This window comes from Hyla sarda, chromosome 5 (assembly GCF_029499605.1).
Source record: "Hyla sarda isolate aHylSar1 chromosome 5, aHylSar1.hap1, whole genome shotgun sequence".
NCBI classification, from domain to species: domain Eukaryota; kingdom Metazoa; phylum Chordata; class Amphibia; order Anura; family Hylidae; genus Hyla; species Hyla sarda.
Window position 1 is genome coordinate 258,213,114 of NC_079193.1, and position 26,214 is coordinate 258,239,327.

The following is a 26,214-nucleotide window of genomic DNA, read 5'->3' on the forward strand; positions in this document are numbered from 1 at the left end:
AGTTTATTCACTTCATACCAAGCAGCTGTTTGGTATGAAGTGAATAAACTTGCACCTTGGATTTATTTGGAGTGCTGCACCTTCCTTCTTTGGAGAGAGAGATTTTTTTTTTTTTTATGTATCTATTTGTCTTATTCATTTATTTATACACACACTCCCATTTTAATTAGCCTTGCAAAAACTATTCTATGCAGAAACCCACATGGCAGTATACCCCGTTTTAAGATGACCTATCCCGGTCATATTGCTTTAAAATGCACAGAAAAGTTTTAATCAAATTCCTAAAGTTAAGGGACATGAGTAAAATGTGCCAGTGTCCAGAAAGAAGAACATGTAAAAGGTCAGTAAATTGGGACCTGCCCTTCCTGATACTTATATCAGGCGTATAATACAACAAACTGCAAACCATTTAACCCTTTTCTCGCAATGCTTGTGGCCATCTAAGCATTTGGTTGCCTCATAGGGTTTGCAATCCAGAGTAACCCTATTCCAAAAGCGTTGCCTATTATTAAGGGATCCACTGAAAGGTTATGCAATCTGCCCTCACAATCTCAGTGAACTGTCATGTAAATGAACAGATGCATCCCAGAAGATTTTCTTGCATTCCTGATTTAATTGGTCTTACGAAAAGGAATTTCAACAGTTAGTAAAGCAGCGTGATAGAAAACAATTAAAAAAAAATATACATTATATATATGTGTGTGTGTGTGTTATATACAAAATTCTGTTAGTCCAATAAATAAGGTATTACAAGATACTGCAACATTTTTTGATTTCAGTCTGCATCATTGGACTAATACGGCTACTCAAATTTACTAATTAATATATATATATATATATATATATATAGTAAATTTGAGTAGCCATATTAGTCCAGTGATGCAGATGCAAATCTTAAACATTATATATATATATATATTATATATATATATATATATATATATATATATACACAAAATTCCAACATACACCCAAGTGCAACCCCATCCTGACTACTATTCTAGGAACATATTCTGTGAAAAAAGGAACGCATAGTCATAAGAATCTATAATACAGTCGTACAAATGTGATAAGAATGCAGAATTCAACCAGTCTTTCCCAACCAGTGTGCCTCCAGCTGTTGCATAACTACAACTCCCAGCATGCCCGGACAGCCTTCGGCTGTCCGGGCATGCTGGGAGTTGTAGTTTTGCAACAGCTGGAGGCACACTGGTTGGGAAAGACTGTCCTAATGCAATGAATAGAACAGGGGTTGAATGGGTTAAGCAGATCACAGCCCAGTTGAACTAATTGCACCATAACATTCTTTGTAGTCCTCTGCCATAGGTGAAGTTTCTTTATATCGGGCCTCCTCTACCTATAGGATTACTCTATAAAAATCCCACTCTTTATTCTTTCATGTGATGACACGGAAAAGCGAATAGGTATTAGCCATTAGACTAAACATTTGGTTTCCTTAAAAAAAAAAAAAAAAAAAAAAAAATGGGGGGGGGGGGGATCAGTTCCCAAGTCCCATGACAACCAAACCCCCCTCCTCCCAAGTCCTTACCAGTAAATTGTATGGGATGGGATTCCGTCTTCACCCTAGGGTTTGTCTCACTATACTTCTCCTTTCAACAAGGATCAAACTATCCAGCTCCCTGTAACCTCCTAGACTCTGATGGCGTGTGGAAGAGAAGGAGAAGGAGGAGCAGGGATATCCCAGCCCCCAATATGTTCACAAAAAAAAAGGTTGCAGTCAGTTTCCAGAGCACCTCCCTCCTATTTTCCATCCCCATAGACAAACGCTTGGTATTCTTCTGTTACCTCCAAGCAGAGAACCCAAAGAGCTGCTTTATACCTTGAATGCCCAGCGATAGAATAGGCTGCCAATCTTTTATGGGGCATCTTCTTTTGTGATTAAGGTTGAACCTGAAGCTAGGTTTAGGCTACGGAATTTTTGCCTGCAATTCCGCTTGCTAAAATGTATAGTGTAGTGAATGGTTTTCCGGTCACAAATTGACACTTCGGAATTTGTGAACGGAAAATCCGCTTGGAAATTTCCGCCTGAAGAATGGCGCGTTGCTCATTCTTCAGGCGGACAGGGCCGTTTGAAGGAATTTGGGGGCCCCAAGCAAAATTGACATGGAGGCCTCCTCCCCACCTTCCGAACGCAAAAAAGATTATATGCAGGACCATATAGAGATATATACCAGCTGTACACAGGATATATACCCCATATAAGTGATTACAGCTACATGAAGGAACTCACAGGTCACGTCTTTTTTGATCAGCGTCGTCCTCTTTCTTTTTCTTCCCCGTACGACTCAGACCGCCATGATGTCTTCTTCCAGCCAAAACTTCATCTCTCTTCATCTGCACAACAAACATCTTAGACTCTGCATGTTTCCAGTGCTCTCCTTAACACTACACAATCTCCTCATCTATAGGCCTGTAATAATGCCCCCCTTGGTATCCCACTCAGTAACAGAGCATGGTGCCCAACAGTCCCCAACCATGGTGCCTCCAGCTGTTGCAAAACTACAGCGCCCAGATGACCTCTGGCTTTCCGGGCATGCTGGGAGTCATAGTTTTGCACCCTGGTTGGGAAACACTGATGTAGGTAGTTAGGTAGCCAGGTACATAGCTAGTAGGGCTGCACGATATGGGGAAACTGTGCGAATGCGATTATTGACCTAAATATTGCAATTTCAATATTATAAACAAATAGTGAAATCCTCCCATTTCATGTTTAATCTCCCCCCATTTTACATCTATTCCCCCATTTTATATCCACCACCCATTTCACATCTTCCCTGCTTCATTACTATCCCCCCTAATCACATTCTCCCCATTTCATTTCTATCCCCCCATGTAGTACCCCCCAGTAGGCAGGTAGTACCCCCAGATTAACCCCCAGTAGGCAGGTGGTACCCCCAGATTACCCCCTCCCTCCCTCCCTCCCAGTAGACAGGTAGTAGCCCCATATTAGACCCCACCCCCATGGTAGGCAGGTAGTACCCCCAGATTAACCCCCTCCCCCAGTGGGCATGAAGCACCCCCAGATTAACCCCCTTCCCCCAGTAGGCAGGTAGTACCCCCAGTAGCCATGTATTAACCCCCTCCCCCCAGTAGGCATGTAGTACCCCCAATTAACCCCCTCCCCCAATATGCAGGTAGTACCCCCAGATTAACCCCCTCCTCCCCCAGTAGGCAGGTAGTATCCCCATATTAACCCCCTCCCCCAGTAGGCAGGTAGTAACCCCAGTACCCCAGGAGGGGGTTAGTCTGGGGGTACCATCTACCTACTGAGGGGGTTAATCTGGGGGTACCACCTTACTACTGGGGGGGGGGTAATCTGGGGGCCCCAGATTATCCCCCCCCCCCAGTTAGAAGGTAGTACCCCCAGATTAACCCCCTCAGGCAGTAGGCAGGTAGTAGTACCCCTAGGTTATCTTTAGACCCCCCGGGGGCCCCGGCTGGTACCTGCTCTGCTGCTGCAGTTGCCAGGAGGAATTAATTGGCTGAATCAGGGCAGAACCTTGCTTGCGCTGTTGCTACGCGCACGTCACGCTCTAGGGTCGGCGTCAGGACGTAGTAACACCGACCCTTGAATTCTGGGAGCGTGAGCATCACCGCGTAGCTGTACGGCACTGGGGGCGGGGACATCCTCCTGAGTACACTTCCCACCGGCAACTACAGGCTGTAATCTACAGGTGAGCCGGGGCGGGCACAAAAATACTAGCCGGAGGCCGAGCGGCTTTAGTCTCGGCCTCCCGCTCCAGGCTCTTGCACTGCTGGCCCGGCCGGCCGACAGGGCGAGCTGGCGAACCGGGACAGAGGCAGGAGCACCAGCTCTGCTCGAGGCCCCGGGCCAGCTTGGGACCCCAAGCAATTGCTTGGTTTGCCCGTCCTGCAGGCGGAAATACTTGCGGAACACATTGCAGTCTATTGGAGACTGCAGTGTCCGCACGGTCTTAGCGCCGACTGATTCAGCCGGCACTGGCCGCACTCGGAATCTCCAGGCGTCACCGCGTAGCTGTACGGCACTGGGGGCAGGGACATACTCCTGAGTACACTTCCCACCGGCAACTACAGGCTGTAATCTACAGGTGAGCCGGGGCGGGCACAAAAATACTAGCCGGAGGCCGAGCGGCTTTAGTCTCGGCCTCCCGCTCCAGGCTCTTGCACTGCTGGCCCGGCCGGCCGACAGGGCGAGCTGGCGAATCGGGACAGAGGCAGGAGCACCAGCTCTGCTCGAGGCCCTGGGCCAGCTCGGGACCCCAAGCAATTGCTTGGTTTTCCTGTCCTGTAGCCCGTCCTGCAGGCGGAAATACTTGCGGAACAGATTGTAGTCTATTGGAGACTGCAGTGTCCGCACGGTCTTAGCGCCGACTGATTCAGCCGGCACTGGCCGCACTCGGAATCTCCAGGCGTCACCGCGTAGCTGTACGGCACTGGGGGCAGGGACATACTCCTGAGTACACTTCCCACCGGCAACTACAGGCTGTAATCTACAGGTGAGCCGGGGCGGGCACAAAAATACTAGCCGGAGGCCGAGCGGCTTTAGTCTCGGCCTCCCGCTCCAGGCTCTTGCACTGCTGGCCCGGCCGGCCGACAGGGCGAGCTGGCGAATCGGGACAGAGGCAGGAGCACCAGCTCTGCTCGAGGCCCTGGGCCAGCTCGGGACCCCAAGCAATTGCTTGGTTTTCCTGTCCTGTAGCCCGTCCTGCAGGCGGAAATACTTGCGGAACAGATTGTAGTCTATTGGAGACTGCAGTGTCCGCACGGTCTTAGCGCCGACTGATTCAGCCGGCACTGGCCGCACTCGGAATCTCCAGGCAGAAATTTTCTGCCCGGAGATTCTGCAGTGTGAACCTAGCCTTAGGCTTCCTTCAGACATACTGGGGGAGATTTTTCAAAACCTGTCCAGAGGAAAAGTTGTCCATAGCAACCAATCAGCTCACGTCTTTCATTTTTAACAAAGCCTCTGCAAAATGAAAGAAGTGATCTGATTGGTTGCTATGGGCAACTTTTCCTTTGCACAGGTTTTGCTAAAACTCCCCTACTTTTGGAAGTGTTTTGGAAGTGATTTTTCCACCAAATTAGTGTATATTAGTATATGTATTTTTCAGGTTTTTTGAAGTTTTTATGGAAAGAAAAACCCTAATCTGAAATCACCCTGACACAAAGCATTTTGGGGGAGATTTATCAAAAACTATGCAGAGGAAGAGTTGTGCAGTTGCCCATGGCAACCAATCAGATCGCTTCTTTCATTTTAAAAGGACCTGTGAAAAATGAAAGAAGCAATCTGATTGGTTGCCATGGGCAACTGCACCACTCTTCCTCTGCAGTTTTTGATAAATCTCCCCCTTTGTGACAGTTTTCATTTGGTTTTTGAACGAAAGCCAGAATAGGAAAAAAACATGGGAAATATATAGGACTCATACTTTTCTTTCCTGCTGGGTTCACTTCTGTCTTTTTCTCAAAAAGTTAATGAAAACTGCCACAACAAAAACTGCATGTGAAAGACACCTTTAGGCTAGGTTTCCACTTGGTTTTTTTTCTGGCAGTTTTTGGAATACTACCACTGCAGTTTTTGAGCCAATGTCAGAAGTGGATCCATGAGGGAGGAGAAGTGTAAGTCCTTCCTTTATATGTCCTATTCCTTTTGAATACACTTCTGGCTTTGGCTCAAAAACTGCCGTGGCTGTATTCCAAAAACTGCCAGAAAAAAACCAAGTGGAAACCTAGCCTTAGGGTGCGCTCACAAGCTATTACTAGCAGCGAGTTGCCCGCTGCGGGAACCCTGCTGTGAGTTACGATACCATTGATTTAAATGGGTCCACAGACAGTCCGCAATAGTGTCAGATTTGCAAACTGTCCGCAGACCCATTCAAATGACACGGCTTTCCCTCCTGCAGCGGGAAACCCATGGCTAGTTACTAGCGGGCGTGTGAAAGGGGTACTCCTATGGGGGACAGTTATGGCATATCCACAGGATATATCATAAATGTCCTCTAGATGGTCCCACTTCTGGGACCTGCATTGTTGAGCTTGTATGCTCCCCAGCCCGCTCTGATCTGTTTTCAGCTGCCAGAGGTGGTCGAAGCCGAAAACAGCCAAAGTGTAGGAGTTACGCGGCTTACATACAAACTCCAGGAACTACATACACAGCGTAATTCACTGTGATACACCATGGCCGGCATTTATCATTGTGTTTACCCCTTTTTTTCTTCTTCTATATTTGGTGCTATTTTGGCGCAAGTGTCCTTATTTTGCAGCTTTTGGCTTACACATTTCTGCTGATTTTGAGTTGTAATCCACTGACTTTTTGCGAAAAGGCGTAAAACCACCGTAAAGTTTTAAAACTACACCAGCCCTTAGCTTAGCTTTTTGGTGTATGTAAAGAGTAAAGTTTCAGAAAATGTGTACCTGCACAAAATTTATCAAATGCCTGCGACCAGTTAATAAATTTGGCGCCCAACAGCACACACAAAAAAAAGAAGTGTAGAAAAATGCTTTACATCTCCAATGATGAATGCCCCCCCCCCCATGTGCACTGTTATATTTGCTGTGGATATGCCATAAATGTCCTAGGTTTTAAGTTTATCCCTTCATCGAAAAAAAAAAAGATACGCAATAAAATATTGGCATAAAATATTGGATACAAAAATTAAAGTTCTAGAAAAAGAATTGCTTGCTATAACATACTGTACTAGTCACCTGTAGTCTAAGGTATAATGTAGCAATTCAAAGGGGGTAAACATGCATATTTTGCTGAAGATTTTCAACAGCAGATTTTGCTACCAGTTGTAGTCAATGGGTGGCAAAATCAGCTGCTGAAAATCTGCAGAAAAATATGTACAGAATCTGCCTGTGAGTTTCTACTATGGAACTTCCATATCATGCACAGTGCAGCAGAGCAATTCCAAATGAAATTTCCATAGTGTGCATGGTCCCTTATGGAAATTCCCTAATGGATCCCTTAAGTGCATTATTCCCTAATGGAAATGTGAAAATGGAAAAACTGCCATAAAAACTGTAGTGTTTTACAAAAAGCTAATGGTGATACCCCCCCGCCCCCCACACCTTTTCATGAAAGCCGATTTCACAAGTACAGTAAAACCTCATTAAGACGACCATCCAGCATTGCACCAAACTGTGGTCTTATCAAAGAAAATTATGTCCATATATATAATATATGGTGGAACTGAAAATCTGGAACTGTAAATAAGTGGATGGGCTTCTTAAAGAGGCATCGCTGTATTTTCACTGCATCCATATTTCTGTACAGAGAGGCTAGGTTTCCACACAGGTTTTTTTTTGCAGAACTGCCATTGCATTTTTTTCCGCTAAAGCCATTCAATGGAAAATATAAAGAAAGGACTTATACTCATACCTACTGGATCCACTTCTGACTGCAGTGGCAGTATTCCAACAAAAAACCTTTATGGAAACCTAGGCTAACACTTATGGGCAGGAAATTGAATTAGGACCCTGTTGTATGGCCGAGGTGAGGTGTAAATGAATGCTGATCGTGTATTGTGTGGAAGGCTTGCGTGGCCCTTTGCTTCATTTGTCAGTCAAACATCCCCAGTTACAAAGGAGACCGGCTGATGGATAATTATTTATAAGCAGGGCAAAATGATATGATCAGCATTTGCTCTTTTGTTGGCTGCTCACTGGCCCTTTAACACTGGGCGATATTCAGATGAATAGAACTGATTGTCACAGAACCTCTTGCAACAAATCTACATGTGAATATACCCTAATAATACACCAGTAAGGTTGGGAATCAGCAGTATAGGCCTGAATGATCTGACTTCTGACGTATTATAACTGAGAAGAGTTAAATAAAATATTGGGGCTGTATTTACTATATTGAATTATCGTACGGACTAGAAAAAAAAATCCATAGCCTTCCATTTATCAACAGAATCCAAAAGACACATATTTAAAAAAATATTGGCTCAATAAATACTAGAGCCTGTCAAATGTTCTGATCATTAGGGTACGTTCACACGCGCTGATTTTTTTGCGGGTTTTCCGCTGCGTATTTGAAAGTGGGCCGGCTCCTCTCAGCTGTCTGCAACAGATTTTCCACGGCGGAATGTACACTGTGGAAAATCTGCCGCAAGCCCCGCTGCGGAAAATCTGCTGCAGACACCCGCTAAAAAATCAGCATGTGTGAACGTACCCTTACATGGGATGTCTGAGGCATGGAATTGGGTATATATCACATTGTATACATGTTTTTGGATACCAAATGTGGATTCTTTTCTACAGTGTTTTATGTGGAAAATGGAAAAAGTGGAGTTTTTTATTTCTTTTTTTCCCACACTTTTTTTTGCCAGCTCTCCCCATCCACAGAGTGGGCACCACTTAGTACACATGGCTGTATCCACCACCACACAAACCGGTGGCCGACATGCCCCTTCCATGCATCTCTATGGGACAGCTGAAGATACAGCTGGAGGGGTGCCAGATTCAAGAATGGGGAGAGGGCAGGGCAGGATCTTGCGGGGGTTCCAGTGGTCAGTATGCTGCCCACCAAACTCCAGCGCCTCCCACATGACGTACGTGTACATCATGGGTAGCGAAAAGGTTAAAGGGATTCTCCTGTATGCGAAAATATCACCCAAAAATATACAACTTACCAAATACAGTATCATCAGAAATTGTACTGGCTTTTGCATGTTTTTGCTTGAATTTTCCCTGACAGGAAGTTGTGTATTCCTGTCATGGACTATGCACTTTAAAGGGGTACTCTGGTGAAAACCTTTTTTGTTTTAAATCAACTGGTGGCATAAAGTTAAACATATTTGTAAATTACTTCTATTAAAAAATCTTAATTCTTCCAGTACTTATTAGCCGCTGAATGCTACAGAGGAAATTCCTTTTTTTTGGAACACTGATGACATCACGAGCACAGTGCTCTCTGCTGACATCTCTGTCCATTTTAGCAACCATGCATAGCAGATGCATGCTAAGGGCAGCATGGTGGCTCAGTGGTTAGCACTGCTGCCTTGCAGTGCTGCGGACTTGGGTTCAAATCCCACTAAGGACAACAATAAATAAAGCGTTATTATTATTATTATAATAACATCAGCAGAGAGAACTGTGTTCGTGATGTCATCAGAGAGCATTCCAAAAAGAAAATAATTTCCTCTGTAGTATTCAGCAGCTAATAAGTACAGGAAGGATTAAGATTTTTTAATAGAAATAATTTACAAATATGTTTAACTTTCTGCCACCAGTTGATTTAAAAGAAAAAAGGTTTTCACCGGAGTACCCCTTTAAGATAAGCAGCATTGACTGTTATAATGGAAGTAAAAAATCTGCCATGAATCCAGTGTTGCAGATTTTGCTACAGAAACAATGTGGGTCCACTGCAAAATCAGCAAGTGTGGATTAATAACCCATTAAAGGGGTACTCCGGTGGAAAAATAAAAATATAAATTAACTTGTGCCAGAAAGTTAAACAGATTTGTAAATTAATTATTTTAAAAGTGTTAATCCTTCCAGTACTTATCAGCTGCCTCATACTACAGAGGAAGTTCTTTTATTTTTGAATATTTTTTGTCTGACCACAGTGCTCTCTGCTGCCACCTCTGTCTGTGTCAGGAACTGTCCAGAAGAGAAAAGAGCAAAAGCGCTCCTTGTGGAGTAACGTAGGTGGTAATGGTAAGAAGATAGGGGAATTCAATACCGCTTACCAGATAGGGTTGTGTAGCAACATACACAACAATGGTACAGGTGCAATGGCTGCAGCCTTCCTGGATAAGAGTAGGGTAATATGATAAAAAGCTTTGTTTAAACCAGGATTTGTGGCGCTGAACAGGACACAGGACTCACAGGATCAGGATAACATCCAACAGACTTTAATACCAATAATGCAACGCGTTTCGCTGCGCATGCGCAGCGAAACGTGTTGCATTATTGGTATTAAAGTCTGTTGGATGTTATCCTGATCCTGTGAGTCCTGTGTCCTGATCAGCGCCAGGAACTGTCCAGAGCAGGACAAAATCCCCATAGCAAACCTATCCTGCTCTGGACAGTTCCTGACATGGACAGAGGTGTCAGCAGAGTGTGGTCCGACAGAAAAGAAATTCAAAAAGAAAAGAACTTCCTCTGTAGTATAGAGCAGCTACTGGAAGGATTGAGATTTTTTAAATAGAAGTAATTTACAAAATCTGTTTAACTTCCTGGCACCAATTGATTAAAAAAAAAAAATTCCACTGGAGTACCCCTTTAGGGTACGTTCACACGTGCGGATTTTCGCAGCATATTTAGCTGCGGATCTGCTGGTGAAGGCCCTGCTCTATGCTGGCAATACGCCTCTACCAGCAGACACACTGCAGCGATGTGCGCAGCGTACTCGCACATCGCGGCCGCTCTCCCTGCACTGAGCTAGACAGAGAGCTCCCGCGATGTGCGAGTATACTGTAACTCGCACATCCCAGTGTGTCTGCTGGTAGCAGCGTATTGCCACTACGAGCAGGCACATGTAAAGACAGCATAGAGCAGGGCTTTCACCAGCGGATCTGCAGTGTAAAATACGCTGAAAATCCGCGCGTGTGAACGTACCCTAAAGGAGGATTTACTAAGAGCAGCATTTAATACACCACTTCTCTGTAAAAGAGTGTGTTGGCTTTATTGAGAGGCGCTGCCCGTGCAGCAGCCTTAGTAATATACACCAGCTCTGAGCTGGTTTAGATTTCCTCCATCATTTATGCTCGTTATTAACCCCTTAAGGACTCAGCCTATTTTCACCTTAAGGACTCAGCGTTTTTCCGTTTTTGCATTTTAATTTTTTCCTCATCACCTTCTAAAAATCATAACGCTTTCAATTTTGAACATAAAATTCCATATGATGGCTTATTTTTTGCGCCACCAATTTTACTTTGCAGTGACATTAGTCATTTTACCCAAAAATCTACGGTGAAACGGAAAAAAAATTAATTGTGCGACAAAATTTAAGAAAAATTTTGTAACTTTTGGGGGCTTCCGTTTCTATGCAGTGCATTTTTCAGTAAAAATGACACCTTATCTTTATTCTGTAGGTCCATACGACTAAAATGATTCCCTACTTATATAGGTTGGATATTGTCGTACTTCTGAAAAAATCATAACTACATGCAGGAAAATTTCTATGTTAAAAATTCTCATCTTCTAACCCCTATAACTTTTTATTTTTCCGCATATGGGCCAGTATGAGGGCTCATTTTTTGCGCCGTGTTTTGAAGTTTTTAGCGGTGTCATTTTTGTATTGATCTGACTTTTTGATCGCTTTCTATTCATTTTTTTCATGATATAAAAAGTGACCAAAAATACGCTATTTTGGACTGAATTTTTTTGCGCGTCCGCGATTGATCGTGCGATTTAATTAACGATATATTTTTATAGTTCGGACATTTCCGCACACGGCGATACCACATATGTTTATTTATTTATTTTTTATGGGAAAAGGGGGGTGATTCAAACTTGTATTAGGGAAGGGGTTAAATGACCTTTGTTAACTTTTTTTTTCCACTTTTTTTTTTTTTTTGCAGTGTTATAGCTCCCATAGGGACCTATAACACTGCACACACTGATCTCTTATGCTGATCCCTGAAAAGCCATAGCTTTGCACGGATCAGTGAGATAGGGGCTCGATTGCTCAAGCCTGTAGCTCAGGCTTGGAGCAATCAAACCCCGATCGGACGCCGCGGAGAGAGGTAAGGAGACCTCCGCCTGCGTCCCAGCTGATCGGAACATCGCGATTTTATCACGATGTCCCGATCAGCCCAACTGAGCTGCCGGGAACTGTTTACTTTCACTTTCAGACGCAAAACTACAACACCCAGCATGCCCGGACAGCCAACGGCTGTCCGGGTATCCTGGGAGTTGTAGTTTTGAAACATCTGGAGGTCCGCAGGTTGAAGACCACTAGTATTGGAGGTTATACTCACGTGTCCCCGCCGCTACGGACCGTCACCGATGCCCTGGATGTCGCCGTCCATCGCTGTCGCCGCGTCCCCGAGGTGTCCCCGACGCTCCGGCAAGGCCTCTGCTTCCCCGGCATTCTCGATCTCCGTCGCCGCCATCATGTCGCTATGCACACCGCTCCTATTGGATGACGGGACGATGTGCGCAGCGACGTGATGACGACGATTGAGAGCGCCGGCCATGCAGGGGATCCTGAAGAGGACGCTCCGGAGTCCCGAGGACAGGTAAGTGATCGTCAGCGGACCACACGGGGCACCGTAAACGGCTATCCAGTGGTCTGCGCTGCTGGATAGCAGTTTATGCGATGGCCCTGACATCCAAAAGCATCGTATGTTGAAATGATCGTATGTCGGGGCAATCGTAGGTCGGGGGGTCACTGTACTTACATTTACATCCTGTACATGAAGCAACAACAGGAGCTTCCATCGCTTCATGCACGCCAAGTCTAAGCCCCCCGCCAATAGCAGCTGGGGACCAGCTGGTAATGGTGGACATCAGCGTGATCGCAGATGCCCACCATTAACTCTTCTGATGCAGTGATCAATACTGATCACTCCATCTAAAGTATAATGGAGGCTTAGTCAGACTCATCGGACCAACCACAGCGTAATCGTGGGGGTCTGATGAGTCAAGATGGTAGGTAGGTCCACTCCTGCCACTCTGATTCAGTATTCTTCTCTGAGAAGTAGATCACAGATAGCACTGAACAGTTTTAGCAATCAAGTGTGTGCTATAAATAGTCACCTATGGGGACATAAAAATGTTAAGTTTTTAAACAAAAGTTTTTTTTAAATGTGCATAAGACTCTCCCCTAATAAAAATTTTTAATCCTCTTTTACAAAAAAGTTAATAAACATTGGTATTGTGGTGTGTGTAAATGCCCAAACTTTTAAAATATATTGTCTATGATCCCATACGGTGAATGGCGTAAACCAAAAAAAAAATCCAAATTGCTGCTTTTTGGTCACTGTATCCCAGATCAAAAAACAAAAAACAATAAAAAGTAATAAAAATTTCACATATAAGCAAAAGTGGCACCAATAAAACCTTAAAAAATATCAACCCTCATACAGCTCTTTATATGGAAAAAAAAATATGAGAAAGTTATAGGTGCCAAAATAGATCAATTTTAAACATACTACTACAACTTATTTTGTTAAAGTTTGAGTTTTTTTTGTTGCACTGTACATTTTATAGCAAAATGAAAGGTGTCATTACAAAGTACAATAGCTTTCCATCCATCATATGGGTCTAAGAATTGAAAAATAAAAGTTATGACTCCAGCTACTTGCTGTTAAAATTCTCAACTTTTATATGTTTTTAATGTGATTAAAAAAACGTCCACTGGGTGGCACTGTTCTGTTCCCTGCGCAAGTCAAACAGTTAGTTTGGTCTCCTATGGGGCCTAGCAGGAGACCAAACTCAGGAAGTGCATGCGGGGCATGGTGAGGCACAGCTCTCACAGGCTTAAGTGACATCGCACCTGCTGAGGAACACCCACTTTCTCCTGCCAGGAGCTCACACAATGTGAGCAAGGGGAAAGGTACGATATAGAACTTTTTAAAGCTCGGAATTTTTTTTAAGGGCAGGCAGGTTGTATTAGGAGTAGTTAGGGAATATAATCTGAGGTATTTTAGAAAATATGGTTTGATGACAGGTATTCTACGGATGCAGGGATTTTTTATTTTCGCACTTTTTTTTTTTTTTTCTCCTTGTCTTCTAATAATCAAATAATTTAATTTTCCACCTACAGACCCATATGAGGGCTTGTTATTTGCAACAATAAATGTACTTTGTAATAACATTAATTTTACCACCAAATCTAAGGTTAAAAAAAAAAAAAATAAAAAAAAATAAAAAATAAAAAATGGATTGTGGGGTAAAATTGGGAAGAAAAAAAGCACGCCATTTTGCAACTTTTGGGGGCTTCCATTTTTATGGAGCGCACTTTTTCAGTACAAACTACACTTTATTCTATAGGGGCATACAAACTTTTATAGGTTTAGTTTTATTTTACAATTTAAAAAAAATATATCCTATATATTAATTTACACACACACATATATATATATATACATATATACATTTTTTGTACGAATATTAGAATGCTTAAAATTGTCCTCTTCTGACTCCTATAACTTTTTATTTTTCGGTATAAGGGGCTGAATGAGGGCTCACTTTTTGTATCATAATCTGTATATTTTTATTGTTACTATTTTTTGATTGCTTTTTATAAAAATTTTATGGTATATGAAGTGACCAAAACAACTGCTATGGCTACCTGGAGCATTGGAGTGCCGATCAACAACAAGAAGAAGGGTAATAGACCGCCCGCCATTCACTCAGCTGATCAGCTCCACTTCGCTATCGCAGAGTTACCGTATTTATCGGCGTATAACACGCACTTTTTAGGCAAAAATGTTTAGCCTAAAGTCTATGTGCGTGTTATAAGCCGATAAGCCGCTGCAGTTCAATGATTTAAAGCGGGCGCTTTAAATCAATGAACTGCAGCGGCTTTGCAGGTGCAGAGACAGCCAGCGCTGCCGGCTTCTCTGCCCCTGCCTGTCCTGGGGTCTAGAGCCCTGCTGCCGGCCCTTCTCTCCCCCTGGCTATCGGTGCCGCTTCCCGTTCTCTCCCCTTGACTATCGGTGCCGGCGCCCCATTGCCGGCGCTGATAGCCAGGGGGATAGAAGCGGCGCCGGCAATGGGGCAGCGGCGCCGACAGCCAGGGGGAGAGAAGGGGCAGCGGCACCCATTGCCGGCGCCGCTGCCCCGTTGCCTCCCCCAATCCCTGGTTGCATAATTACCTGTTGCCGGGGTCGGGTCCGCGCTGCTTCAGGCCTCCGGTGTGCGTCCCCTGCGTCGTTGCTATGCGATGCACGGCGGACCCGACCCCGGCAACAGGTAATTATGCAACCGGGGATGGGGGAGGCAACGGGGCAGCGGCGACGTCAATGGGTGCAGCTGCCCCTTCTCTCCCCCTGGCTGTCAGCGCCGCTGCCCCATTGCCGGCGCCGCTTCTCTCCCCCTGGCTATCGGCGCCGGCAATGGGGCGTCGGCACCGATAGTCAGGGGGAAAGAACGGGCAGCGGCGCAGATAGCCAGCGGGAGAGAAGCGGCGGCAGCAGGGCTATAGACCCCAGGAAAGGCAGGGGGAGAGAAGCGGGCAGCGACGGCCTCTCTCCCCCTGCCTTTCCTGGGGGTGTATCAGGGTATACACGCGCGCACACACGCACCCTCATTTTACCATGGACATTTGGGTAAAAAACTTTTTTTTACCCAAATATCCTTGGTAAAATGAGGGTGCGTGTTATAGGCCGGTGTGTGGTATACCCCGATAAATACGGTATTTTTCCTGTTTTAGACACTCAACAAAAAACGTGGTCTCAAATGGCTGGAGGTGCTCAACCCCAAATGCGGTTGTGCATTTATACTGGGGGAGCAGATCCTGCCCTTGTAGTCCGTTGCTAGGGGCGATCCCAAGCATAAAAATGCATACAATGGAGGATGCCTGCAGCGGACTACAAGTGCCACAATAGAATCCTACACCAGATAGACGGTGTGGATGTGTAACAATTAGAATAATACAATACAGGAATTTAGGTGCACTACTGTGTTAGATGTATACAATGACATTGGCTATCCCTCACTGTGTTGGCTGATATAGGTGCATGGCCTCACAGGTGCTACACTAATGCTATTGTGGCAATTGTAGTCCACTGCAGGCATCCTCCATTGTATGCTCCATTTTTATGCTGGGGATCGCCCCTAGCAACGGACTACAAGGGCAGGATCTGCTCCCCCAGTATAAATGCACAACCGCATTTGGGGTTGAGCACCTCCAGCCATTTGAGACCGAGTTTTTTGTTGTTTATTTAAATTTTATACTTGGAGGTGTGTAAACTCCATAGTTAATGCACCTTGAATATCTTCCAGGCAGCATTAGGGTAGCACCTGTGAGGCCATGCACCTATATTAGCCAACTCAGGTGGGGGTTGGGGCTTGCAGTTTGCCTCCCCCCTCCCATTGTATGTGTGCTCAGTCACGCTGGAGGGTACCTGGGAGCAGGCTGTGAGTCGACCGAATGCTGCCGTAATTGCCCACTGGCCCGTTTTGCTTATCACGCACAGGTAGGATTAGCAAGTCCCGCGCCATTTTGAGAAACCTTGGCGTTGGTGTGCTGGCTCTGGTATGTCCTTCATATGAGGATACACTGGCGAATGTCTCAATTTTAACATCAGTGTTGAGGGTTAGCCAATGTCATTGTATACATCTACCACAGTAGTGCACCCATATTCCTGTACTGTTTTAGACACTGCAATCAACTTTGATCACAGAGTCTAAGGGGTTAATCGCAGATAGCAACTAGGACCCAACGGATATGAAGCGCGCTCAGCTCCCGAGTACATTTCCCATTGTGGGAGCGGACACAGGACATATCATATATGTTCGTGTTAAAACTGTCCATGATTCCTCTTTTGGATTCCTGTCTGGACTGTTGCTTGTCCAGATTAACACTTCAATGCCATGATCCTCAAGAATAAGTGTCATACAGCCCTTGTGACATGAAGATAACCAACACAAAGTGTTCTGAAATTAAAAACTTTGTAAAAAAATGTTGTTCATGGGTAAAAAATTGCTAATAAGGTTAGTGTTACTATGGCATGTCAGGTGATTTCAATCGTCCTGCAATCTCACAATGAAACCCCACAGTGCAATGGGGCGGAAGAAGCCTAGGAGCGAAAACGTTTGGGAGGCCTGTACGCTGCACTTGCTGTTACCTTTGGTAACCAGTGCACTATATAGGTTTACAGTTATGCTTTTTGCACCTTCAATATGTTTATGTATGAATTAGCTTGCTTATCTTGCATAATGCCCTTTACCTGTATTGTTGCTACACCAGTATAACTAACTAGGTTGGTGGATACACCCTGTTATGCACTTTACTCATGTTGCTGCTGTAATTCTCCTTCTAAAAGGAGTAGTGCACGGTATTTATGCTGCTAGTCATTAGTTGATTTATTGCATTCTGTGGTACTTTATATGGTATATACCCAGTATTCACATGCATAGGCCCCCTCTTTCTGTCAGTTTCCACCACAGCACCATTTTACTTGATTTTATTTTCGTCTTGTCTCTTTCATGCATTTATGTCAAGAAAATTAACCTTGCTACATTTATGATCTATGTTCGCAGTTTTCTTTGTGCTAATAATCTTTTATATTAAGTGGATAACCAAATAGATGAAAGTGCATTGCTTAAAGGGGTACTCCGGTGAAAACCTTTTTTCTTTTAAATCAACTGGTGCCAGAAAGTTACCGTATATACTCGAGTATAAGCCGACCCGAGTATAAGCCAAGGCCCCTAATTTCAACCCAAAATCCCAGGAAAAGTTATTGACTCGAGTATAAGCCTAGGGTGGGAAATACATCATCCGCCCCTGTCATCATCCAGACCCTCATCATCATCACCTGTCATCATCCCACACCCCCCCCTTCATCATCCCCTTGTCATCATCCCACACCCCCCCTTCATCATCCCCTCATCATCCCACACCCCCCCTTCATCATCCTCTTGTCATCATCCGCCCTCAGTGGTCTTCAACCTGCGGACCTCCAGAGGTTTCAAAACTACAACTCCCAGCAAGCCCGGGCAGCCATCGGCTGTCCGGGCTTGCTGGGAGTTGTAGTTTTGAAACCTCTGGAGGTCCGCAGGTTGAAGACCACTGCGGCCTTCAACATCATCCAGCCCCCTCTCACCCCCTTTAGTTCTGTACAGTACTCGCCTTCGCTCGGCGCTGGTCCGGTGCTGCAGGACTGTCCGGTGGGATAGTGGTTCCGGGCTGCTATCTTCACCGGGGGCGCCTCTTCTCCGCGCTTCGGGCCCAGAATAGAGGCGTTGCCTTGACGATGACGCAGAAGTACGTTGGTAATGAACGTACCTCTGCGTCGTCGTCAAGGCAACGTGACTATTCTGGGGCCGGGCCCGAAGCGCTTAGAAGAGGCCTCCCAGGTGAAGATAGCAGCCCGGAACCACTATCCCACCGGATGACCTCCTCACCGGACAGTCCTGCAGCACCGGACCAGCGCCGAGCGGAGGCGAGTACTGTACAGAACTAAAGGGGGTGAGAGGGGGCTGGATGATGTCTAAGGCCGCAGTGGTCTTCAACCTGCGGACCTCCAGAGGTTTCAAAACTACAACTCCCAGCAAGCCCGGACAGCCGATGGCTGCCCGGGCTTGCTGGGAGTTGTAGTTTTGAAACCTCTGGAGGTCCGCAGGTTGAAGACCACTGCGGGTGGGGAGTTCACTCGAGTATAAGCCGAGGGGGGTGTTTTCAGCACGAAAAATCGTGCTGAAAAACTCTGCTTATACTCGAGTATATACGGTAAACAGATTTGTAAATTACTTCTATTAAAAAATCTTAATCCTTCCTGTACTTATTAGCTGCTGAATACTACAGAGGAAATTCTTTTCTTTTTGGAATTCTCTCTGATGACATCACGAGCACAGTGCTCTTTGCTGACGTCATTATAATTATAATAATAATAACTCTTTATTTATTGTTGTCCTTAGTGGGATTTGAACCCAAGTCCCCAGCACTGCAAGGCAGCAGTGCTACCCACTGAGCCACCATGCTGCCCTTAGCATACATCTGCTATGCACGGTTGCTAAAATGGACAGAGATGTCAGCAGAGAGCACTGTGCTCGTGATGTCATCAGTGTTCCAAAAAGAAAGGAATTTCCTCTGTAGCATTCAACAGCTAAGTAGTACTGGAAGGATTAAGATTTTTTAATAGAAGTAATTTACAAATATGTTTAACTTTCTGGCACCAGTTGATTTAAAAAGAAAAAAGGTTTTCACCAGAGTACCCCTTTAATTGGGGAAAAGATGGCGGCAGGAATCAGTATGAGACAACAAGCTGACAAAGGCTTATGTGGGTGTTACTCTGACAGGTATCACTTTAACATTGTTGCAGATCAGGTACACCCCCCTCACGGTGATGGAAACTGAACGGAAAGGAGCCATTAACTACTGGAATAGCAACAGGAGAGGTTGTGTGCTTTTACTTTTCTTTACCTTTTTTATGTATTCCAGATTGGCTCCAAAATATCAAAAAACAAAAAAAAACAACACACAAGCAAATGCTGGAAGGATGCAGATACAACAGGACACCTTAAAGGGGTACTCCACCCCTAGACATCTTATCCCCTATCCAAAGGATAGGGGATAAGATGTCTGATCACGGGGGTCCCGCCGCTGGAGTCGTGATGTCACGGACTTCCGTTCCCGTGGTCGGGACCCAGACCCTCCAGCGCTTCCGGCGGAAACAGGTGGGTGCCGCATGCTATATTGCGGGGGTCCCCAGTGGCGGGACCCCCGCGATCAGACATCTTATCCCCTATCCTTTGGATAGGGGATAAGATGTCTAGGGGTGGAGTACCCCTTTAAGCATAAGGGGGACCTACAAAATATTAGTTTAAAAGCTCAGGTTGGTGCATATTTCAAACTTTGAAAATTTAGTGGATGAAATCTCCATGAACTCTGGAGAAGAGTGGTGAATAGTTAAAAGGGTATTTCAATCTGAAGTGATGGCATCAATAGGAATGATTAGAGCTGCGAGACTGTTACCCTGCGCTAACATAATACAATTAATGGCACATGGCTTCGGGCACCATTCAATGTGTAGTGTAGGGGGCAAAGTGCAGGCACCCCACCATATGGCATATCTTGTGGCTATAAAACTGGAAACCCCTTTAACACATTTGTCCTTGTAGACTTTTACTGTGAATGAGCTAACCCTATCAACAGGGCTATAAAGGTTCATGTCACTTTCGCTGAATCCCGATAAATGATTGTATAAATATTTTTTGTAAAATAAACATACATTGTTCATATGCTTTCTGAACAGGACCAATAAAATTTATTAAACAATATATTTACATAGATATTTACAAATGTAAATATTAAAATAGAACATTTACAATTTTAGTACTTTCATTCAAAGTTTTTTTTGTGTGTTTTTTTTCTTAAAAATAGGCTCGCTTGAGCCAAAGTTTAACAAGTATTTATTTTTGTGTTGGTTTTAAGATTTGAACAAAAAAATAATCTGCGTATGATAAAGGTTATCGGCAGGAGGCTAGTGTGAACGTTGTTTTCTGCTAATAAATGGTATTGGATTTGTTGTGGTACAAGTGTTGAGCTGAGTGGTGCATGCAATACCTTTTATCCATAAGCCTTAATAAGGCTATGAACATGCCTTACTGAAACACAACACATTACAAGTAAAAACAAAACCTAAAGACAACAACTTTGGTCCATTAAAACATAAGACATAGGTTTCCACATAAAATATCTATCTTTGTACAGCTTGGGATTATTAATTACAATACTATATACAAATGCACATAAATATATACACATATAAAATAAGTTATTAAAATAAGACAATATTACATTTGTTTGAATATCACACATTATCTTCCTAAGATGTGATCAATTCAGAGCTTTTCATTTGTTTCCGTTGCATTACACTTTATTGTATCCTGGATAGAAGATGAAACTTTAACCCTTGCTGTTCTTAGAAGGGCGTTTTGCTTCCTGCATTGCACGTTTAGTAAGATCCCTATGGCACGCATTGGAAAAGCTCTCCAGTGAACTGTAATGCATTGGTGTGCAAAAGGCAGGTACCAATAGTAGCTTACACCGACATGTGCAATCCTCCTAGTGACTGTCACCTCGAGCTCCACACTACTATCCTGAAGCAGCTTCCTGAGCTGCCAGCTATTTGCTTTGATTCTGCTGCAGAGAGGCAAATTACTGTGGTAAAATGCATTTTTTCTATGATTTAACAGATTTATATAAAATATTTATTTCTATATGCCCATCCTAATCCACATGTTCCTGAAAGCCCCAGAGGCTGTGTGCGCTTGTTTTTTTTCCTTGACATTCCCTCTTCAGAAACAGTGCAGGTATTCCTCACAGAGGCTGTGCTCTCCCATCCTTTTCAAAGCGACTGCAGCTAAACATACATAAGTGCAGTCTATGGAAGGAGCTGGAGATTATAACATCATATAGGAGTCAGTTCAAAGTCATCATTGACCTCCACAAGCGGAACGTAGAATTCCTGAATCTCGTAAATGCTGACAGATTTGTATGTTGCCGGATCCAGTTCTTGTAGTTTGAGCTGCCACTCTAACCTCTGAACTGCGTTGAGTGCTGCCGCTTCATGCTGCTGTCTCATGAGTAAACATGTCTATATAAAAAAAATAAAAAATAAAATATATATTATTAGATACATAATTCATACTGAATTACATCTAAGTAAAACAGAATCTACCAATGGCTTCTCTAACTCATTTCCCATCAGATCAAATTCTAGGCTGATGTCAATGAGGGTTTTCAGTTTTGTGCAACTTTTCAGAGATTCTTTTCTCCAGATTGGTTTTGCCCATAGCAACCAATCACACCACCACATTTATTTTACCAGAGCTAGTGAAGATATGAGCAGCGATTGGATTGGTTGCAACGAGAAAAACCAGACAGTTTTGGCTACAGACTGATTAGGTTTGAATCCCCTATTATCTTCAATATGTTCTGATTAGGTTTGAATCCCCTATTATCTTCAACATGTGTTTGAAATGAAAGCAATCATGATTATATCCAGAGGCTGAAATCCTAGAGACCTTGTTCTGCTCATAAGTGTAAGAGGGATACAACTATATCCAATCTAAGTAGCAGTCATTCACAATATGAAAGTCCTACACCAGACAAGTAGCGTAGAAGAGTCAGATTTTTGCACAAACTCTCTGTACACTAACCTGCAACTTTTTGTTTCTTTTTTTCATGACAGCTACAGCAGCTTTTGTTGGTAGGACTTAGTGTAAAAGGGGCACAGAAAATGTACTACAATATACACTAGAGAGCTAGCATATAAAGTCATGACCATAAATGTTGGCCCTGAAAGGTTTCAAGAAAATGAAGTATTTCTCACAGAAATGGATTGCAGTAACACATGTTTTGCTATACACATGTTTATTCCCTTTGTGTGTATTGGAACTAAACAAAAAAAAGGGAGGAAAAAAAAAGCAAATTGGACATAATGTCACACTAAACTCCAAAAATGGGCTGGACAAAATTATTGGCACCCTTTCAAAATTGTGGAAAAATAAGAGTTGCCAGCATGTGATGCTCCTTTAAACTCCCCTGGGGCAAGTAACAGGTGTGGGCAATATAAAAATCACACCTGAAAGCAGAGCGACGTTCACTTAGTCTTTGCATTGTGTGTCTGTGTGTGTCACACTAAGCATGGACAACAGAAAGGGGAGAAGAGAACTGTCTGAGGACTTGAGAACCAAAATTGTGAAAAAATATCAACAATCTCAAGGTTACAAGTCCATCTCCAGATATCTAGATTTGCCTTTGTCCACAGTGCGCAACATTATCAAGAAGTTTGCAACCCATGGCACTGTAGCTAATCTCCCTGGGCATGGACGAAAGAGTCAGCGCAAACTATCAGTCAACATTTAAATGAAATGAAACGCTATAGCAGGAGTGGGTCTCCTGCCATAGCGTTTCATTTCATTTAAATGTCGACTGATAGTTTGTGCCGATACTGATGCTCCCTGAGCCTGCAGGACAGCATGAATATCTTTGGAACTTGTTTGGGGCTGCTTATCCATCATCTGGACTATCCTTCGTTAACACCTTTTCATCAAATTTTGTCTTTCGTCCACACCCAGGGAGATGAGCTACAGTGCCACTGGTGACATAAAGAAAGACTACATTTTAACAAAATCAATTTGAGTAAGCCAAAATCCTTCTGGGAAAACATCTTGTGGACAGATGAGACCAAGATAGAGCTTTTTGGTAAAGCACATCATTCTATTGTTTACCGAAAACGGAATGAGGCCTACAAAGAAAAGAACACAGTACCTACAGTGAAATATGTTGGAGGTTCAATGATGTTTTGGGGTTGTTTTGCTGCCTCTGGCACTGGGTGCCTTGAATGTATACAAGGCATCATGAAATCTGAGGATTACCAACGGATTTGGGGTCGCACTGTACAGCCCAGTGTCAGAAAGCTGGGTTTGTGTCCAAGATCTTGGGGCTTTCAGCAGGAAAATGACCCCAAACATACATCAAAAAGCACCAGAAATGGATGGCAACAAAGCGCTGGAGAGTTCTGAAGTTGCCAGCAATGAATCCAGATCCAAATCCTATTGAACACCTGTGGAGAAATCTTAAAATTGGTTTGGGAAAAGGCGCCTTCCAATAAGAGAGACCTGGAGCAGTTTGCAAAGGAAGAGTGATCCAACATTCCGGCTGAGAGGTGTAAGAAGCTTATTGATGGTTATAGGAAGCGACTGGTTTCAGTTTTTTTCTCCAAAGGGTGTGCAACCAAATATTAATTTTGTCCAGCCCATTTTTGGAGTTTGGTGTGACATTATGTCATATTTGCTTTTTTTCCTCTTTTTTTTTTGTTTAGTTTCAATACACACAAAGGGAATACACTTGTGTATAGCAAAACATGTGTTACTGCAATCCTTTTATCTAACCCTCCCCCCATGTGTTGTGCTGTGTCCACTGTAGATATGTATTGAAAAATAGGATTTCCTAACAAATACAGAAACATACATGTCTCTTTCCTGAATGCATAACTTTTTGCCCAGATTTATCAATCTTCCTGAAATGATAAGTGTCTGGTTTTGCCCCATGACAACCAATCACAGCCAAGCTTTCATATCCTAACAAGCTCTGGTAAAATGAACTGTGTTTTGTTGCTTTAGGCAAAACTAGAGAGTTTCATTTTCAGGCAGATTGGTAAATCTGGACCAGTGTATCAGAAAACATGTAGGACAAATGTAGCAGCATTAGCTCATTTAGGATTGAAAAGACAGGATATAATTGCATCAACCTTTCAGCAGGAACAGATATAAAGATTTTAAGCTGCATAACTTTATTGATATATTAACTTGTCATAATCTATCAATCAAGTTATGCAGCCTAAAATCTTTACAGATCTGTTCCTGCTGAAAGGTTGATGCAATTGTATCCTGCCCTTTTAACCCCTTCAGGACCACAAGTTCTCATTTTTGCACTTTTGTTTTTTCCTCTAAAAATCCTATCACTTTCCACCTAAAGACCCATATGAGGGCTTGTTTTTTTGTGCCACCAATTTTAATTTGTAATACCATCAATCATTTCACCACACAATCTACGGAAAATCCAGAAAAAAACTGTACATTTTTGGGCTTCCGATTCTACACAGTGCACTTTTCTGTAAAATGACACCATATCTTTATTCTGTAGTTCCATACAGCCACAAGGATACCTAATTTATATAGGTTTCATTTTATTTTACTACTTTAAAATAATTTAACTACATGTACCAAAATTTGTCGTCATCTCATTTTTGTTTTAATGGGACTTTGTTTGCTTTTTATACATTTTTTTTTAGTGTATACAAAGTGACCAAAAATACACAATTTTGGACTTTGGATGTGCCGGTACCACATGTTTGTTTATTTTAGTTTACATATTTTATTATTATTTTTTTTAACCTCTTAAAGACCAAGGACGTACCGGTACGTCCTGAGTCCTTTCCCTTTCTATAACGCGGGGCCACGGCCGGGACCAGGGGCTAATAGCGCGCAGCACTGATTGCGGTGCTGTGCGCTATTAACCCTTTAGACAACTTTGAAAGCCGCATGTAAAGTGAAAGTAAATCACTGCCGGTTAGCTCAGGGGGCTGTTTGGGATCGCCGCGGCGAAACGGACAGCCCTGGGACACGAGGAGGGTCTCCTACCTTGCCTCCTGGTGTCCGATCGGCGAATGACTGCTCAGTGCCTGAGAGCCAGGCATGAGCAGTCAAGCGGCAGAATCATGATCAATGGTTTCCTATGAGAAACCATTGAACAAGGTAAGAGATCAGTGTGTGCAGTGTTATAGCTCCCTATGGGAGCTATAATACTGCAAAAAAAAGTGGAAAAAAGAAAGTGGAAAAAGTGAATAAAAGGTCATTTAACCCCTCCAAATAAAAGTTTGAATCACCCCCCTTTTCCCAATAAAAAAAAAAAAATTAAATAAAACCTATGTGGTATCGCCGCGTGCGGAAATATCCGAATTATAAAAATATATCATTAAACCGCACGGTCAATGGCGTATGCGCAAAAAAATTCCAAAGTTTAAAATAGTGTATTTTTGGTCACTTTTTATATCATGAAAAAATGAGTTAAAAGCGATCAATAAGTCCAATCAATACAAAAATGGTACCGCTAAAAACTTCAGATCAAGGCACAAAAAATTTGCCCTCATACTGCCCCATATGCAGAAAAATAAAAGTTATAGGGGTCAGAAGATGACAATTTTAAAACGTATACATTTTCCTGCATATAGTTATGATTTTTTTCAGAACTACGACAAAATCAAACCTATATAAGTAGGGTATCATTTTAATTGTATGGACCTATAGAATAAAGAAAAGGTGTCATTTTTACCGAAAAATTTACGGCTTAGAGACCGAAGCCCCCAAAAGTTACAAAATTGCATTTGTTTTTTCAATTTTGTCTCACAATGATTTTTTTTCCCTTTTCGCTGTAGATTTTTGGGTAAATGACTGATGTCATTACAAAGAAGAATTGGTGTTGCAAAAAATAAGCCATAATATGGATTTTTAGGTGCAAAATTGAAAGAGTTATGATTTTTTAAAGGTAGGGAGGAAAAAATGAAAGTGCAAAAACGGAAAAAACCCTGGTCCTTATGGGGTTAAATGGGAAGGGGGGGGGGGGGGGTGATTCAAACTTTTATTAGGGAAGGGGTTAATTCACATTTATTTACTTTTTTTTATTTTTTATTACACACACTGACTATTACATGCAATCTTCTGGTTGCATAGACTGTTCAATGCTATGCCATAGCATAGCATTGATCAGTGTTATCGGTGCTCGATCGCTCCAGCCTGCTGGAGCATCCTAGCAACGATTGGACGGCAAGGAGGCAGGTAAAGGCCCTCCCACTGTCCTCTAAGCTGATTGGGACATCGCGGTTTCACTGCGGTGGTCCCGATCGGCTCCGCAATCAACTTTGATCGTGGCGTCTAAGGGGTTAATGCAGGACATCACCTTGATCGGTTGCTGATAGCCCTCGGGACTACTTCGCTATGATGCGGGGTCAGCCCGTGACCCCGCGTCATAGAAGGGGAGCGGGACAAGGGCGTACAGGTACGCTCTTGGTTCCAGAGGGG

General features: G+C 43.4%; 2 protein-coding genes across 7 annotated transcripts in view; both read right to left on the reverse strand.

Annotated features, from left to right (window-relative positions):
- Nucleotides 1-1,699, reverse strand: part of TWSG1 (twisted gastrulation BMP signaling modulator 1) — a 60,898-nt gene extending 59,199 nt beyond the window's left edge. Inside the window, exon 1 of the mRNA XM_056521575.1 lies at nt 1,550-1,699. The gene's annotated coding sequence lies outside the window, so the exon portion shown is untranslated. The remainder of the gene's footprint in view (nt 1-1,549) is intronic.
- An 18,167-nt stretch (nt 1,700-19,866) lies between these two features.
- Nucleotides 19,867-26,214, reverse strand: part of ANKRD12 (ankyrin repeat domain 12) — a 124,448-nt gene continuing 118,100 nt past the window's right edge. For all 6 annotated transcript variants that reach the window (XM_056521578.1, XM_056521577.1, XM_056521576.1 and 3 more), the window contains one exon: nt 19,867-21,224. In XM_056521578.1, coding sequence (XP_056377553.1) covers nt 21,039-21,224 — 186 coding nt within the window. In that variant the 3' untranslated portion in view covers nt 19,867-21,038. The remainder of the gene's footprint in view (nt 21,225-26,214) is intronic.